Source organism: Hyaena hyaena, unplaced genomic scaffold (assembly GCF_003009895.1).
Source record: "Hyaena hyaena isolate Hyena2069 unplaced genomic scaffold, ASM300989v1 scaffold_21, whole genome shotgun sequence".
NCBI classification, from domain to species: Eukaryota; Metazoa; Chordata; class Mammalia; order Carnivora; family Hyaenidae; genus Hyaena; species Hyaena hyaena.
In genome coordinates this window covers 3071251-3089139 of record NW_024080653.1, presented here as the reverse complement: position 1 = coordinate 3089139, position 17889 = coordinate 3071251, and the positions used below count along the sequence as shown (strand labels likewise).

The following is a 17889-nucleotide window of genomic DNA, read 5'->3' as shown; positions in this document are numbered from 1 at the left end:
TGCAAATAAAGCGCGTTCCCTCTGTGTCTTCCCCGTCTGGGTTGCACAGTCTGACCGGTGGACATTGTTTGGGGGCCGAAGGAGCCCCTGATGGATGCTCCCCGTGCCTGGCTCCTTCCCCAGTGAGCCCGCCTGCTACCCCCGTGGAAGGAGAATGAGGAGGGGCCCGCAGGGCTGAGGCTGTTCCCAGTCCAGCAAAAGGAACCCCCAAGGCCTGTTTGCGTAGCACCTATGAAAAGCCAGGGTCCCAGGGAGTCCCGGACTGTCTGGGGATCAGTCACCATCTCGGGGGCTGGAGGAGGCTCTGTGTCCCTGGGAAACGGCCCCGCTAAGATCATCGCTCCCTGTGCTCGGGCCTTAGCTGCCCGGCGTGGATGCTCGTTCCCCACTCCGTCCTTCATCTGGCCTTTCCCTCCCCGCTTCACGGGGGCCGTGACAGAGGCTGGGGGCTGACCTGTGCCCTGCCCCATCTCTAACGAGAGGCGTGAGATCAGTTGGGCTGCAAACCGGGAGCCCTGGGTGCGCTCCAGACACCTGAAACAGGTGACACGGAGAGCTCTCCTTCTGAGGGAGCTTTCTGCTGGAGCAGCAGGTCCTGGTGCCCGCACCTCTGTGACCCGTGAGCTGCCCCCATGTCCCGCATCTAGGTGATCCTGTGTTTCTCTCCCGTGGGCTCCGTCCTGCGTGTGCGGGCAAGAAAATTCCCTGCCGTCGTCAACTGCACGGCCATCAACTGGTTCCACGAGTGGCCGGAAGATGCCCTGGTGTCCGTGAGCGCCCGCTTCCTCGAGGAGACGGAGGGCATTGAGGTGAGTCGCTGGGCGTGGCCCCCTCTGCCGGGGCTCACGGCGCCCGGAGGGTCTGCCAGCAGGCAGGTGAGGACCGGCCTCGGTGCAAAAATTTAAGAGGGGGGCGGGGAGGGAGTGACCTCAAGTGGTCAAGATTGGTGACGTCTTAACGCAGCTTTTCAAAATCCGAATTAATGCCAAATAATTCACCAGGAACAAACAGCAAAGCTGTAAACGACAAGAAGGAGCCGGTTGTTGGTTTCATGCCCTGCGTTGCCGCGTCCGTGAGGACGCTCGTTTCTGCCAGCTCGGAGTGCCGGGGCAGGAGGGCTGACGCTGGGGCACAGACAGCCGGGGCGGCTCAGGCCTTAACCTGCGGCGCCTGGTCAGGCTGCCTGGGGTGCCCGCGTCCACTCGGTCAAGCACCCTTGCCCTCGGCCCGTCCCGGGCCGCAGCGTGGCTGTGCCCCCTCCTCTTTGCCCCGCCCCCTGTCTTCTACAGCCCAGAGCAGCTGCAAGGGGACCTCAGTCTGCTTGTCTTTTGCACGGCGTTTCTTTCACTGAAAGACGGCGCCCACTTTCACTGAGCGAATTACCGGCCTAGAAATGGCCCCTAGACTCTGACCCAGCTGGTGGGAGAGATGAGAAGCCCTAGAATAAATCACACTCGGTTATCATGTCTTGTTTTGTTTTGGACACAAGTTCAGTTAGCAAGTGCAGTACGATAAATCTGAAAGTCATGGGCCTGGTGGGGACGCAGGTAAAGTCCCTGCTGATCATTGTATGCAGAGCGTTCATTGTGGGGACAGGCCCTTCCCACGCTTCATCGGGGCACAGATGTGGGTTTCCAGCCCCCAAGACGGGGGAATGGATCCGTGGTTGGCACCAGCGAGGGCCGCAGGGCAGATGCGGGAGAAGCACCTGCTGGCGGGAGCATGTTTCCAAATTATCTTGAATCACCGTTGGTATCACTTGGACAATCCCTGGGACAAGGCGCCCGGGCAGCTGGGTGGCGGTGGCAGCCGTGACGCTGGCGTGGGAAGCAGGACCCAGCAGGGGAAGTGCACGATAAAAGGCTACCGGATCGCCCGGGTCACTCACACATACTGTCAGGCCTGGGTGCGAGTCGGAGAAAGAGAATCGCGGTAGTAAAGCCATGCTGTGTCCCTGGCGCTGAGCCAGACCCTTGGTGGTACGAGGCCACCAGCGCCCAGGACAGCCTGCACAGGTATTGCTGTCTTGAGCCTCAAGCAGGTTCAACGGCTGAAGTTGAGAGGGGAACGCATCTCATCCGGGGTCCCGGTGAAGAAGGGAAGACCCCCGCCCCCACCGCTTGCAGAATCACCGAGGCCGCCGGCCCCCACGTCTCCCCAGGGGCTCCTCCAGGGGCCCCCACAGGAGCGGGGTCCCTCCCGCTGGGGAACCAACGGCCTGTCCTGCCTTTGCAGGAAGAAGTCAAGGCCTCCATCAGCCTCTTCATGTCCTACGTGCACACGACGGTCAATGAAATGTCCAGACTGTACCTGGCCACCGAGAGGCGCTATAATTACACCACCCCCAAAACCTTCCTGGAGCAGATCAAACTTTACCAGAACCTGCTGGCCAGGAAGAGAACGGAGCTGGTGGCCAAGATCGAGAGACTGGAGAACGGCCTGCTGAAGCTGCAGAGCACCGCGTCCCAGGTAGGGAAGAGCCCCCGCCCCAAGTAGGAGGAACGGGATTCCGCCTTGCAGACCCTTCCTCTCACGCCAGAAAGGATGTGTGGGTTTTAACATGAAGAAAGGGGGTTCAAAATGCTTTTGCGATGCTGAAGTTCCGTTGGGGGCTCTGCGTCGGCCTGAGCCGGGCGGGATTTGTGCGTCCATGACGACACATCTATTTCCGCTGTGGTGCCCGGGCGGAAGGGCTTTTGCCACCTCCGTTCCACACCGTGCTGATGCTCTGTGAGTTTCCGACCTCCCTAGTGCACCCCGGCCCCTTTACCTTCACCGCCCGCTGTTGGGGCCCCCGGGGAAGCCGGGAGAGCAGCCCCGACTTCCCGGCCGAGGCGAGAACCGCACAGCTGGGGCAGCCGGGCCTCTGCCCCCAAGGGAGGCTGAGCCCGCCCTGCGAGAGCCACAGGCAGCGCGGCACGGGTCAAGGCCAGCCCTGTGGGGGCGCAGATAAGGTGTCCCAGGACAGAGCTTGGAGGGGCCGAGCAGGACTCCCCAAGGGAACGGGGAGGAGCCCAGCCAAGCCGACCGCTACTTTTTCCCCAGATGAGCCTTCCAGACATGGTCCTGTCAGAGCGACTGAGGCCACCCTATCAGTTACGCCCCCCACGCCCCCTCCCGCCTGCCTGTCATGGTCGGGGGCCCAAGCTCGCCCATCTCTTGGCATCTCCTTCCCCAGGTGGATGATCTAAAAGCCAAGCTGGCGATCCAGGAGGCTGAGCTCAAGCAGAAAAACGAGAATGCCGACAAGCTGATCCACGTGGTGGGCGTGGAAACCGAGAAAGTCAGCAAAGAGAAAGCCATTGCCGACGAGGAGGAGGTCAAGGTGGAGGTCATCAATAAGGTGGGTAGACGCGCGTGGCCTCCGTGGGCTGTGGCTTTGCCGGGTCAGGCCCCCCACGGGCCCAGGCAGAGGCTGGGAGGGTTCCCATACCTGCAGAAACTCAGAGGAGGGCCGTCCGCTCCTGGAGCCGTGGTGGCTTTCCCAGGAGCCGGTGAGACATGCAGATTCTCGGGCCCTAGCCCTGCTCTGCTGAATCGGGTCTGCATTTTAACAAGATGCCCGTGACCTGCAGGCACACTGAGGTTTGAGAAGCCCCCCCCCCTCGGATGGGGGGCCTGGTCCTCAGACTCCACACTGGGAGCTCCCTACAGGTGGCGAGGTCACTGGCCTGGGGGAGCTCCTGACTGAAGGGGTTTCTCCTCACCCCCCCTGCCTGCCTCTGATACCTCCAGTCGTGTGGCCGCTGTGGCGTTCACATGAGGGGTAACCCAGTAATCATCCGCTATCCCTTGAGATGGGGGCAGGGGAGCAGGTTGTTTCTGGGAGGAGGGGCCTGACAGCGGCCACCAGGTGCTGGCACAGCTGAGCCAGGGTGGGGGGTGGCCAGAGTGGCACAGCCCCAACCCTCTAAGGCCTCTGAGGCCCAGGGTGGTCAGCAATGTGCCCGGGGTCTCGAAACTATCAGGTGGCATAGACCTGATCCGGAGCCCACACCCACACCCCAAACTCTGTGACCCACCGTCTGATGCCATGTGCGGCTGTTACTGTCTGGGCACCCGCCGCTCTCCAACCCCTGAATCAGGAGTGCTCCCCGGGGAGGAGGCCCCGGTGCTGCCCCCCGGTCAGCCCGCCCAGGCGGCGCCTTCACACCAAGAGACCTGGGCCACCCGGAGCCCACGCCGCTGGCTCTGAGGCCGTACAGTCTCTCGGTGCCAGTGTGCGACTTCTCCAGGATGGGACGGTTCGGAGATCTAGCTCGCCCTCCCCGTAAGAAAGTGAGAACGTGTCCACGCACGTGCGCTCCCGGGTCGGGAAGAACCCCTCTGGGTCTCTGGGTGCCGAGCACAGAGGCCTACAGCCGCGTGGTGTCCATCAGGAAGGGACAGCATCAGCGCAGAGGAGGGAGGACAGAGGGGGAGCAGCTCTGGGCAAAGCACCCTGTGGAAAGTCCATCCCACCCCTGGCTTTAGGGACCGCGTGGGGCATGACAAGAACAGGCGGGCTGACCCGGGGGCTTCCTCCTCGGGGCACCCCTGAGGGGGCTGCTTCTGGATGCAGGCGTTGGAGACGGCGGGTGCCGGACATTAGCCGCTGTCAGTCCTGGAAGTGGGGGCCACTCCGGAACCCCAAGTCTGCCACCCCCCAGCGTGGCTCATTCCAGCCTGAGTGTTGCAGGGCAGGGGGGCAGGGAGGAGAAAGGCGGGCTCCAGGCGTGACCAGTGACCCGCGCCCAGGGCATGAAGGGGAGCGCAGAGCAGTGTAGCCGCCATGAGAAGCACCCTCCTCACTTCCGTCCATGCTCCCTCGCTGTTGCTAAGAGCTACACGTACACCCATGTATGTGCACACTCACGTGCATTCACACACACACGCTCCCACACGCAGCTCCCACTGCCTGCACTGATCTTTCCCATGTGGCTCCCTTCCAGAATGTCACCGAGAAACAAAAGGCGTGTGAAACGGACCTGGCCAAGGCAGAGCCGGCCCTGCTGGCCGCACAGGAAGCTCTCGACACCCTGAACAAGGTACAGGACTTGTACAGGAGGGGACGAGACTGGTGCGTGTGCAAGTGGCCGCCGGCTCGAGGCAGCCTCCTGGGGTCGTCCAGGGGCCCACGGGGCCCTTCCAGATGCTCCCCGTCTGTTCTCAGAACAACCTGACCGAGCTGAAGTCCTTCGGGTCGCCCCCGGACGCCGTGGTCAACGTCACGGCCGCCGTCATGATCCTGACCGCGCCGGGCGGCAAGATTCCCAAGGACAAGAGCTGGAAAGCGGCGAAGATCATGATGGGCAAGGTGGACACCTTCCTGGACTCCTTGAAGAAGTTCGACAAGGAGCACATCCCAGAGGCCTGCCTGAAAGCGTTCAAGTGAGTCAGGCGTGGCCGCCGCTGGGCTCAACACAGCAGGCCCGGGGTCCCCGGGGCCTCTCCAGCCCGTGCTCGCTGGGGTGGGGCGGGCATCAGGCCGTGTGCAGCCGCGTGGAGCCCCAGAGCCGGCGGGGGGGCGGCCGAGGGAAATCTGCTCGCACCCGGGTCCCGGGCTGCCTCGCCAGCCTCTGCCTTCCCCACCAGAAGGAGTCAGCACAGACCACGGGAAGTGCCACCCAGGCTCCCAGAGGCAAGAGCGGTTGTGCACACATACGCGCTGCACGTACGCACGCACACACGTGTGCAGCGTGGGTCCCCCAACTCCGGCCCCATCGTGCGTGTTTTTGTCTTCCCGTTGCTGTCGCCATAAATGTGCCACGTCTGGAGGGATACACCCCGCCCCTCCGGCGGGCTGGCCATCCTGCTGTGGGGAGGGCAGGGGGACCAGACAAATCCGCCCGCCGAGGGGCCTCCACCACCAGGAGGCGGCTGCACCGGTCCCCGCGGTTGGGGTCGCACTGCGCGCAGGGACTGTCGGGCCCCGACACTGGCCTGGCGTCATGGGAAGGGAATGCGTCTGCCTGCCCGTCATCAGCCTCCCCCGTGACTGCCGGGTGACCTGCGGCAGGCGGACCGGGATGTCCCGAACTGGTCCCGCGTCTGGCGGGGTCCAGCCATCTCCATCCTGCCAGCCCCGCCAGGGCCGCGGCCCCGCCTGACGGGTGCTTAACACACAAACCTGCCACAACATCAACCTAAAAGGAAGCGCAAAGTAAACCGAGGGCAGGGGTGCCCGGCCGTACCCCAGCCGGCGTTCCCGTTGCCGTCAGTTCTGTTTCCAAGGAACCCACCCAAGATCCTTCCTGCAGACACAGCTCAGCCTGTTTGCTCAATGACGTTGTCGTCTCTTAAAATACTGGTTTCCAGAAGGGTCTGAAGTGTGTCCATGCCTCTCACATCCCAAACCACTTCTGGAAGCCCGACTTTTGTGTTTCTTTCTTTCTTTCTTTCTTTTTTTTTTTTTTTGTCTTCTCTAAGATCTTTCCCATCCCCCACCCCTCCCAAAAAAACGAATTCTCCATGCTCCCCAGTAATTGCCTGTGCTCCGCGCCCAGTGCCCAGCTGAAGGTGGGAGAGACAGACACCGGGGAGGCCGGAGGCCTGCAAAGCCCCCGCCAGCCCCCGCTGCTCCCTCCCCAGGCCCTACCAAGGCAACCCGACCTTCGACCCCGAGTTTATCCGCTCCAAGTCCACGGCCGCCGCGGGCCTGTGCTCCTGGTGCATCAACATCGTGCGCTTCTACGAGGTGTACTGCGACGTGGCCCCCAAGAGGCAGGCCCTGGAGGAGGCGAATGCTGAGCTGGCCGAGGCACAGGAGAAGCTCTCGCGGATCAAAAACAAGATTGCTGTAAGTGCCCCCTAGCACCGGCACCTGCAGCCCGGGTGGGGGGCACCGAGCCAGGCGCTCACACCCCAGGTCTATACCCTGCAGGGGAGAGGGGTACTGAGCCAGGCCCTCAGGCCCCCAGGCCCCGGGTCAATACCCCACGCATGGGCATGAATTAATCAGCAGCACGCATAACCCAGCAGCCGCAGGGACCAGATGGCCCGCGCCCCTCGGCCCGGCCAGCATGGGGGCCCCGCTCGCGCTCAGTGCTCCCAGCACCGCCGCGTGTGCTCCCCAGGATGCTGGGGCGCCCAGCACCGCCTCTCCCTCTGTTTTCCCAGGAACTCAATGCCAACCTGAGCAACCTAACGTCAGCCTTTGAAAAGGCGACAGCGGAGAAGATCAAGTGCCAGCAAGAGGCGGACGCCACCAACAGGGTGATCTCGCTGGCCAACAGGTAGCTGGCTCTGCCCCGCGGGTGCCCCGGAGGGTCGGGCCCACGCAACGGCCTTTGGAGCAGGAGGAACAGCCCCCTGTGCAGGCAGCAGTGTCCCTGCTTGTGCTGAGTCACACGGACAGACCCCTGACGGACGACCCGCCAGTGTGTCCGCCTCCCACAGCTGGTGGCTCTCCACGGTGCACCCCTGCGCATCCTGTGACCTTGGGCAGGGCGGAGCTCCGCGTCACCCAGACCTGCCCCGACCTGCATGGGATGTGGTGTCCACAGGCCCCATCCCCCACCCCGGGCAGATTGCCCTCACGGCCACTCTCCCCGCCCGCAGTGTGGGCACTGGCTTCCGGGGCCTCCGCCAGTGCGTCCCTCGCCCGGCTCGTTTGCACTCGTGGACCCCAGAGCAGGGCTGGCCCACGGGACCGGGGCCACACCCGTCATTTTACACGTTCTAGTCGCCACCTTAGCACAGGACAGCAATGAAACAGACTTTGGTAACGCATTTTACACAACCCCGAATTTGGTCGTTTCAACATGTGATCAATTGTGATCACATCTGATCATTAAGAATGATGGGTGAGACCATTTACGCACGTTCGCACCCCGGGTCCTTGAAATCCACGTGCACCTCAGTTCAGGCCGCGGCCACGTGCGCTGGCAGCTGCCCCCGCGGACGGCGAGGCTTCAGGGCTTTCTTTTCGGGTTTCCGAAAGCGGCCGCCGGGAGCCTGGCACAGAGCCACTGGTGGGCTCGGCCGTAGTGTATGGCTCCTGGTGGAGTTTTCTCCGCCCCGGGGGGCTGGCACCCCACTGTAGCTGCGGTCGGTGAGACCCGGGGACCCCGGGAGACCCCCAGGCTGCGCAGCGCTGGCCTCCAGCAGGGTGCAGACTGGACCACGCCTGCCAAGAAAATCAAAGCAGTCCCTGCGAGGCAAGGGCCCCTCGGGCGATGCTGAGGACGGGCCTCCGTGGGCCTGTGCTCTCAACAAATATCTCTGTGCTCTCAGGCTCATGGGGTCCCATCCAGGGTCAGGGACCAGTTCTAGAGCCACTGACCTGTACCGCATGATGCGTCTCCTGCAGTCCCCGCTCCACGTGGGCCAGCTGCCCTCTGGAGCCGCACTGCCCTGTGGCCACCGTGGCCGCTCCACCGCTGCCGGGACCTGTCGCTGGCCAAGCCCGCACTCCGCGGTGTCTGGGCAGCAGCTTTGGTGCACGGGTGAGACGTTCAAATGACGTCAGCGGAGCAGTGACATCAACACAGAACGCGGTTCCCAGGCGCCTCCACAAGGCATCCGTTTTGCTCCCCTGAAGCGGTCCTTCCCCGAAATGTCCCCCAACGCGCCTCCTCTGCTGAAGGTCCGAGCGGAGGAAGGACTGGAAGTGGCCGAGCCTCACGGCATCTAGATGGGAGGACGCCTCCGGCCTTTCCTTCGACCCCCACTGACCTCGTGTTTCCGTTTAGGCTGGTGGGGGGCCTGGCGTCGGAAAACATCCGCTGGGCAGAGTCGGTGAAGAACTTCAAAAGCCAGGGGGTCACCCTGTGCGGGGACGTCCTGCTGATCTCCGCCTTCGTCTCCTATGTGGGCTACTTCACCAAGAAGTACCGGAACGAGCTGATGGAGAAGTTTTGGATCCCTTACGTAAATAAGTTAAAGGTAAGAGGCGGGGTTGCATTCACCGCCCAGGAAACTCGAGGAGGCCCCGCGGCAGGGCCGACTCAGCCAAACGTCACACTCACAGACGCTCTGGCCGTTGAGGGTTTAAATGTGGCCCAGGGGCCCCTGGGTGACTCAGCCCGTTGAGCATCCAACTCTTGGTTTCAGCTCCGGTCACGATCCCAGGGTCGTGTCGGGCTCCGCAATGAGTGTGGAGCCTGCTTGGGATTCTCTCTCTCTCTCTCTCTCTCTCTCTCTCTCTCTCTCTCTCTCTGTGCCCCTGCCCGCTTGCTCAGACGCACACCCACTCGTGCCCTCCCTTCTGAAATAAAGAAAGTGCGGCCAAGCTTGGCCAATGCTGCCGCTCTTCCCAGCGGGGTTCCCAGGTGCTGTGGGGGCCCCGGCGAGTGGCTGTCTTCCAGATGACACGGCTCGCCCGTGGCCTAATCGCAGACCCTCCGTGTCACTTGGGGAGCCGCTGCCTGGGGAGTGGTGAGGCCACATCAGCCCTTCTGAGAACCAGCGCTCCCTCCGCCCCCCAGGTCCCCATCCCCATCACGGAAGGTCTGGATCCCTTGAGCCTGCTGACGGACGACGCGGACGTGGCCACATGGAACAACCAGGGCCTCCCCAGCGACCGCATGTCCACCGAGAACGCCACCATCCTGTGCAGCACAGAGCGCTGGCCCCTCATCGTGGACGCCCAGCTGCAAGGCGTCAAGTGGATCAAAAACAAATACGGCAGCGAACTGAAAGCCATCCGCCTGGGGCAGAAGAGGTTCGCGACGCTGGCAGGCGGGGAGGGGGGGGCGGGGGGCAGGGCTGGTTTCCTTGACACTAAGGCCACTCCGCATCCCTTCTTGGACACAGAGCCACACACAGAAGTGAACACAGAGCTGCACTCCCGTAGGCCCCGAGGGGGGAGGCACACAGGTGCCCTGGGGCACCCCCCGGGGAAGGCCGGGGTGGGGAAGGGGATGAGCTGCCGGCCTTCTCGCTCTGAGCTGTCCCCTCCCCCCCCCCCATTAAATGGCCCCTGTGTCATCGCACAGCTACCTGGACATCATCGAGCAGGCCATTTCCGAAGGGGACACCTTGCTCATCGAGAACATTGGCGAAACCGTGGACCCCGTGCTAGACCCGCTGCTCGGCAGGAACACCATTAAAAAGGGAAAGTGAGTCCCCAGATGCGCACAGGCGAGCAGAGCACCCTCAGTGGCTGTGGCCTCCACACGGAGAAAGCGCAGGAAATTTCCTTTGCCTTCCTGGGGGCAGCATCCCGGCCAGGACCACTGAAACCAATGCCAGACGGTGACCGCCTGCCGACAGAGGCTTCTCTTCTACTTTTACATATTACACAAACCTTGAGCCTGTAGTACTGTTTTCCGTTTTTATTCAGGCGAAATCTGCCTAATATAAAGTTATCCATTTTATTTATTTTTTAAGCTTTTTTTGGAAAGCAAAAAAGAGCGCTAGTGAGGTAGGACCAGAGAGAGAGAGGGAGACACAGAATCGGAAGCAGCTCCAGGCTCCGAGCTGTCAGCACAGAGCCCGATGTGGGGCTCGAACCCATGAGCCATGAGATCATGACCTGAGCCGAAGTCAGATGCTCACCCGACTGAGTCCCCAGGTGCTCCAAAATTAGCCATTTTTAAGTGAACCATTCAGTGGCACTTGGTGTATTCACAATGCTGTGCAAGCGTCACCCCATCTGGGCCCAGAACACCTTCGTGTCCCCAGATGGAAGCAATCACCCCCTTTATCCCCCGCCTGCCATACCCTGGCACCCGCCATGTGCCCTCCATCTCTGGGGGTTCCACACAAAGGGAGTCGTACGACGCTGGGTCTTCTGGGTCTGACTGCTTCCCCTAAGCTCCGCGTCTTCGAGGCTCGTCTGAGCTGGCATTACTCTTCTAATATAAAAAACATTAGGGGCGCCTGGGTGGCTCAGTCGGTGTCTCTCTCTCTCTCTCTCAAAAATAAACATTAAAAATGTTTTGGTTAAATCAACTTTTAAAATGTAAACATCAAAGGTGGTAGGAGCCACCTTTCAACGCAGGGGTGCGTGCAGAAGCCCAGGACAGAGGTAACGATAAACACACCGCTGTCCTAGCCTCTGAGAAGAGCTCGGCGTGATGCTGCTACCCAAGAGGTGAAGTTAGAGGCCCCCAGAGCAGTGAGCTCTACCAGAAAAGAGGAGTAGAGTGGGGAGCAGAGAGGAGAGATCGCCCCACGGTGCATTGGCAGACCCAGGTTCTGGCCCTGGCTGCTCTCAGACTTCCCCCGGGGAGCTTCCAGAACATACTAATGGTCTGAATTGGGACAGCAGCATCCTTCTGGTGTTTGTGGCTCCGGGGCGGGGCCCAGGCGGAGTAGTTCTGTGCCGGCTCCCGGGTGGGTGTGATGGGTCGCCGGAATGGAGCATGCCCTGCTATCCGCTATATAGATAAGAACAAACCAGCCCGAGAGAGAGCAGGTGCACCTTCTAGAAGGTCCTGGCCACAGGCCAGAGAGAAAGACTGGAGCAAGAGACACAGCCCGGCGTCCAGAGGAGGGCCTGCAGTGGCAGTGAGGCCCGGGGCAGGGGTGGGGGGCCGCGAGGCTGCTATGGAAGGTGGCCTCTTGGCAACATCGCCGCCAGAGCCCTCTCTAACCCACCTCCCCTGACGGCCAGGTTCATTAAGATCGGCGACAAGGAGGTGGAGTATCACCCCAATTTCCGCCTCATCCTGCACACCAAGTACTTCAACCCGCACTACAAGCCTGAGATGCAAGCCCAGTGCACCCTCATCAACTTCCTGGTCACCAGGGACGGGCTCGAGGACCAACTCCTGGCTGCCGTGGTGGCCAAGGAGCGCCCGGACCTCGAGCAGCTGAAGGTACCGGGCCTGACGTCAGCCGCACGGGGTGCGGGGCGGGCTGCCGGTGACCGCGAGGCTCCCTGACCCAGCGGTGGCCACCCCTAGGCGTGTGTCTGGAGGCGCCCCTGCCTGTCGCGCCGACGGTATTCTGTGCACCAGGGTGGCTGCTTTTCCCCCCCGGCGGCCTCCCAGACCGAATTCCAGACCAAACGACGAGGTCACTGACCAAAGGGGAGCCTCAGTGGTGCCCAGAAGTCCCCAGGCACCGAACCGCTGCCCCACCGGCATGGCCTCCGTGGCCGGGCTCAGGGCGGTCCCAGGCCCTGCTCCCCGGCCACACAGGCTTCCCAGAACAGGCTAAGGCTCCTCCCGTCTGCACAGGGGTCTCAGCTGAGTTGTGGGGGCAGGGCCTGCCGATGCCTGATCCCCCCTGCGTCCGTCCCCCCTGCAGGCCAACCTCACCAAGTCTCAAAATGAATTCAAGATTGTTCTGAAAGAGCTGGAAGACTCCCTGCTGGCCCGTCTGTCGGCCGCGTCGGGGAACTTCCTGGGGGACACAGCCTTAGTGGAGAACCTGGAGACCACCAAGCACACGGCCAGTGAGATCGAGGAGAAGGTGAGAGCGCACGGCGGGCCGGCCGCCCGGCCGATGGGGACGGAGGGAAACCACAGTCCCATGCGTGCCCCGGGGCCCAGGGTGGGGAGCAGGATGCCCGCCGCCGGCCGAGGGTCCCCCAGACGGGAAGGGCCCACTGCCCACCAGCTCTGTCCACCTGCTGGTCCCACTCAAGCCCCATTTGTTTTGAGGTGAAAGAGGCAAAAATCACAGAGGCTAAAATCAACGAGGCCAGAGAGAACTACCGGCCAGCCGCAGAGAGGGCGTCCCTGCTGTACTTCATACTCAACGACCTCAACAAGATCAACCCCATCTATCAGTTCTCGCTCAAGGTGTGGCTGCGGCCGGGCTCTGGGGCGGGGCCTGGTGTCCACAGAGCATTCCCCCACCCCCCACCATCAGAAGAACAGTCGGGGTCCAGGCTGCAGACAGGGGTGGGAAGAGGGACCCAGGGCGTGGGATGTGCTCCTCTCCCAGTGCCCCAGACCCTCACCCACCACGGAAAGCAGCCGGAGCCCCCACAGGGAGCACAGGGCGGCTTCAGAATCCAGCCCCACGAGCGCGCGTGTGTCCCTCCCCCAGGCCTTCAATGTGGTATTCGAGAAGGCCATCCAGAAGACCGCCCCGGCCGATGAGGTCAAGCAGCGAGTGATCAACCTGACGGACGAGATCACCTACTCCGTCTACATGTACACGGCCCGCGGGCTCTTCGAACGGGACAAGCTCATCTTCCTGGCCCAGGTGGCCTTCCAGGCAAGTCTGGCCTCCCTGCTTGACACGTGGTCCACAGTGCAGGTTCCCGGGTGATGGCATTTGTTCGGGTCCCTGCTGGGGGACCCGCCTGGGACTCTGTTGACACCGGGCACGGTTGTAGGTGGCAGCCACCGGAGGGGAGGTCCCTTACAGAGAATTCTACAAAGAAACGTTGTTCTATTACGTTTACTTAACGCCAAGGGAGCAGTTCCACCCCAGCAGGTGGTGAACCAAGGACGCCCAATACTGTTTCTTAAGGAAGTAAAACTACCAATGGATGAACATTCCTCCTCTTCGTACAGACAGACCCTCTGAAACAGTTTTTGTTTCATTTTCGTTCCATTAAGTTAATCTAACAGCCCCTCCACCATCTGGTTCAGTCTCGTAAGTATGGCAGAAAACACGAATTTCTAGATAGCTTCCGGAAGTCTGCTTCCCAACGCACACTTTGCCTGAGGGTCCAGATCAAGGTTTTCCGTACCTGCGTGAGTCCCGAAGGGCAGGCCCACCATGAGTTTTCGCCCCGCTGAGGGGGCAGCAGAACTTGGTGCTCCCCCTAAATTTCCAAAGAAGTTCTTCTTTTGAATGAGAGAGAGAAAGAAAAAGAGAATCTGACTCGGGCGAAACCCTGCTCTGTGGCGTCGGAGTGGAGCTGCGCGGGCGCCTGTCTGCGGCGCTGCGGTGACCGTGGCCCCGGCTCCACGGCCAGATGGACGCCCAGAGAGCTGGTGTGCACGGGTGACGAGGCGACGTAGAACAGGACCCAGGAAGTCCCCCAGAAAATGTATACGGCCCGACGACTTGACTCTCTTGCACTCACAGCAGCTCTGCACGTAATGGCCACGAGGGGACGTGGCCCAAACATCCATCGAAGGATCAGCGGATACACCAAACGTGGTCGCTACAACATGGGTGAACCAAGAGGACAGAGTGAGAGAAGCCGGATGGGAAAGGCCACATCTGCAGGGCTCCACTGAACAGAGCGCCAACGCGGGGCCGCCAGTGGCCGGGGGGAGGGGCTGTGCACAGGGTCCCGGTTCCCTTTGGGAAGAAGAAAAAGCTCTGGTGCTAGATAGCGGTGACACGGTTTTACGAAAATGTTATACCTTAATAGGGGTGAGACGGTACATTTTGTGTCCTGTGTATTTTACCACGATTAAAAAAAAAAAATCAATGTGAATGGAAAGTCTTGCCAGACCCGAGGACAGGACAGCCCCCCACCAACCCCCACCCCACTCCCCCGCCCCGGCTGCGGACCAGGGGTGTGAGCTCTTCAGCCTGCCCTGCGTCAGTCAGTCCCCCCAGGACCAAGGTCCCAGGCTCTCCTGCCAGGGGCCGGTGGCCCCCCTGCCCCCCTGTTGTGGGGTGACATCTGAGCGGCCCCCGTGTCCCCCCAGGTCTTGTCCATGAAGAAAGAGCTGAACCCGGTAGAGCTGGATTTCCTCCTGCGGTTCCCCTTCAAGGCGGGGGTCCTGTCCCCGGTGGACTTCCTGCAGCACCAGGGATGGGGCGGCATCAAGGTGGGCGCGCAGGCTCGAACATGCTCCTCTCCCTGCGCGAGGCCCCTGGTGATCACCCTGGGAACGGTGGGGGGCCGGGCCCCAGTGGTGGGGCCGGGGTGCAGAGGGCTGCCTGCCGGCTCGCAGGAAACTCTACTTTCCTGTCCAAACACGGCCCCTGAGCCACGGGCGGCCCCTCTACCACCGAGCGCAAAGCTTCAAGTAAACACCTCCAATTCCGGGCACACGCACTGGGGGCCCTTGGTGTCTCTGTTCAGAAGACCTTAAGAACAGGGTCCCCTGTGACGGGGGCGGCGCCCCCGTCCCACAGCCCTCTGGGGGGTCGGCCCCCAGGTCATGTGCCTCCGTTGCTCAATCCGGGCCTCTGCACTGGGAGTGGGGGCTGAAGCTTAAAGGCCGCCTGCCCCCAGGCCCTGTCGGAGATGGATGAGTTCAAGAACCTGGACAGCGACATCGAAGGGTCCGCCAAGCGGTGGAAGAAGCTGGTGGAGTCAGAAGCCCCGGAGAAGGAGATCTTCCCCAAGGAGTGGAAGAACAAAACGGCGCTGCAGAAGCTGTGCGTGCTGAGATGCATGCGGCCGGACCGCATGACCTACGCTGTCAGGTGGGCGTGGTGCCCTGGGAGGGGCGGTGCCTGGGCGGAGGGAGGAGCTACCCGTGGCCCCGCCCCTGTTGGGGGGCCGGGACCCCGTCCGCTGGCGCCAGGCCCCTTCTTCCGCTAGCCTGAACAGGGCACCCCATCAGAGCTGCATGCTGTGCACCCGGCGCCAAAGCGTGGGCTCCCCTGTGCCCCCAGCGGGGCGGCCCGAGGCTCACTGGCCCCAAGAGGGCAGCACCTGAGGGGGATGGGTGCTGGCAAACGCATCTCCCAGCAAAGGCCCTGGTTTGCAGCAGTTTCTGTGATGTGGCTGTCCCGGCCGGGAGTGGGCCCCGCACTCCTCTGCCGGGGACGCGGTGCCCAGAGTGGTGGAGCCCCCACCCCGAACCAGCACACACCGTTCATCGTTAATTCACCGGCAGAGGATGACCACATGGCCTGGCCATGTCCTTAGCAACAGTGGATTTAGTGACATTCCTGCCTACATTCCCAAAGTCCTTCCTGGACAAGGATCCTAGCATCCACATTCCTGGTCCACTCAGAGGCCGGAATCGAGTACAACTGGAGGCTTTCGGGCGGTGTGTCCCCTGGCCCCCCATCCAGCCCCCAGCCGGGAGCCGGCATCAGTTCAGGGAAACTGCATAGGAGCCAGTGAAGGCCAGGGCAGGTGGTGGACACTGATAAGCGTGTCCCCAGGAAGCACCGAGGCTTGGAGGCTCCCCCCGGAGTCCGAGGGAAGGAGTCGGAGGGTGTGGGGTGGCCTCCAAGTGAGCAGGCCGCCACCAGGCCACCCGACGGTCCTCCAGGATAAGGACAGAGTGTCCGATGGCCGGCTGCTTGAGCGTGAGTGCCTCCTCTCCTGCTGTTCTTCGAAAGACTGACTTGCTTCTTCTAAAGATGCCGAATCTTAGCATTTTAGCTCCTGTGACTCATTCGGAATACAGTAAGCTCAGCCGTTGGTGATGGAGGAAGAAGGGCAAAGCGAGACCCAAATGTCACCCCAAAGATCCCTCAACCTCCCATGAGAGGGGGCCTCGATTGACCCCAGAAAGACAGTTTGGGGCTTGGAACAAAGAGGCGCTTCTGGAAAGAGAGGCATTAAAGGAAAATTCCTTTTTCCCTGTGATTTTTCTGATGAACCATATATCCCATGGTCCTGGAAACTCACCAAAATGGCTACAACATGAACTTCCTTCCTCCTCAACCCCCGGTCAGGGGACCGCCAGGATGCAGAGCCCCAACTGTGCTCCCCTTCTGCCGCCCAGATGAGAACCTGACCTGCCCCCTTCCTTGGGGGGCACAGAGGGCTCGAAGGACCCAGGGGTACCCCGGCACCGGGGCGTGCTCACCTGCGATGCCCTGGTTATGGCCCCATTGAGGCTTGTGTTTCTCCCCAGGTGACCTGGGATCCTCTGAAAGTGGGGCAGCGGGAGACCACCTCTCACCTGCTCACATGCAGGCCTCTCCAGGGAAACACGCCTCTGCGGGGCCCAGCAGGGATGGGGTGCACCCGCTCCCCCTCCACACACCCCCCTGCAAAGAGGAAAGCCCCCGGAAGTGGAGACGTGTTCTGCCTAAGCCCACCAAGAAATGGCCCTTCCCCCTGGGGTCACAGCCCACCCTGTCCCCCTCGCCTTCAGATCTGACCAGTGCGTGTCCCTCAGGAACTTCGTGGAGGAGAAGATGGGCAGCAAGTTTGTGGAAGGTCGGAGCGTCGAGTTTTCCAAGTCCTATGAGGAGAGCAGCCCCTCCACACCGATCTTCTTCATCCTTTCCCCCGGCGTCGACCCCCTGAAAGACGTGGAAGCCCTGGGTGAGTGTGACCGGCCGGGGGGGGGCGGTCACAGGAGGGGGCGGCCACATCACTGGTCATCAGGAAATGCCCATCAAAACCGCAGGGAGGGGCCCCTGCACGTAACCCATTAGGACAGCTCTCGTCATCAAAGACACAGAAAGTGATGGGCCCTGGAGGGATACAGAGAAACAGGGGCCCCTGGCATGGCTGGCGGGGCCGCAAGAAGGCACAGCCACCGTGGAAGGTGGGCTGGTGCTTCCTCTGTGGCTACTCGCGCCGTCGCCGTGTGACCCAGCGGCTCCACAGCTGGTACGCACCCCGAGGATGAAACAGGTGGCCAAGCAGGTACTTCGTAGGGCTGCTGGCTCACAGCCACCACAAGGCAGTACAACCCAGCGTCCACCAATTACTGAGTGGTTAATCCTAACGTGGTAGATCCATTCAACGGGCTGGCGTTCAGCCACAAAAAAACGATAAAGTGTCAACACACGCAACACGCACGGAGCTAGAAAAAAATGTGCCAGGAGGAATCCAGGCCTGGCACAAAGGCCCCGTTTACGCGGCTCCGATGATCTGAAATACCCGGAATAGGTAAATCCAGAGACGGAAGGCTGATGTGGCGGCCGGGGGACGGGGAGGGAGGGCATCTTTTCGGGGTGATGAAAACCTTCTGGAACCGGGTGGATGGTTGCACAACATAGCAAATGTTAAATGTCACTGAGCCATACATACACTTAAAGACAGCCCTAACGGGTAAACTTGACGTCCTGTGCGTTTCACCACAACACAGAACAGAGCGGGGAGCGTGTGGAATTCCCAGCGGGGTTGCAGAGCCTCAACCTTCGTCAGCAGGCCCCATGCTCTTCCTGTTTTCCTTGCCT

General features: G+C 61.8%; 1 protein-coding gene and 1 long non-coding RNA gene across 2 annotated transcripts in view; one reads left to right on the top strand and one right to left on the bottom strand.

Annotated features, from left to right (window-relative positions):
• Window positions 1-17889, top strand: part of DNAH17 (dynein axonemal heavy chain 17) — a 98365-nt gene that overhangs the window by 71479 nt on the left and 8997 nt on the right. The window contains exons 55-71 of the mRNA XM_039226469.1: window positions 648-809; window positions 2236-2469; window positions 3179-3343; window positions 4932-5027; window positions 5153-5370; window positions 6571-6778; window positions 7099-7214; window positions 8673-8865; window positions 9408-9643; window positions 9918-10040; window positions 11540-11744; window positions 12178-12342; window positions 12534-12674; window positions 12925-13095; window positions 14493-14615; window positions 15026-15219; window positions 16878-17026. Of these exons, the coding sequence (XP_039082400.1) occupies window positions 648-809; window positions 2236-2469; window positions 3179-3343; window positions 4932-5027; window positions 5153-5370; window positions 6571-6778; window positions 7099-7214; window positions 8673-8865; window positions 9408-9643; window positions 9918-10040; window positions 11540-11744; window positions 12178-12342; window positions 12534-12674; window positions 12925-13095; window positions 14493-14615; window positions 15026-15219; window positions 16878-17026 (2899 nt within the window). The remainder of the gene's footprint in view (window positions 1-647; window positions 810-2235; window positions 2470-3178; window positions 3344-4931; window positions 5028-5152; window positions 5371-6570; window positions 6779-7098; window positions 7215-8672; window positions 8866-9407; window positions 9644-9917; window positions 10041-11539; window positions 11745-12177; window positions 12343-12533; window positions 12675-12924; window positions 13096-14492; window positions 14616-15025; window positions 15220-16877; window positions 17027-17889) is intronic.
• Window positions 12217-17597, bottom strand: LOC120228214. The gene is made up of 3 exons (XR_005527430.1): window positions 17326-17597; window positions 13021-17004; window positions 12217-12300 (listed from the first exon to the last, which is right to left on the bottom strand). It is a non-coding gene; the product is annotated as an uncharacterized LOC120228214 (long non-coding RNA).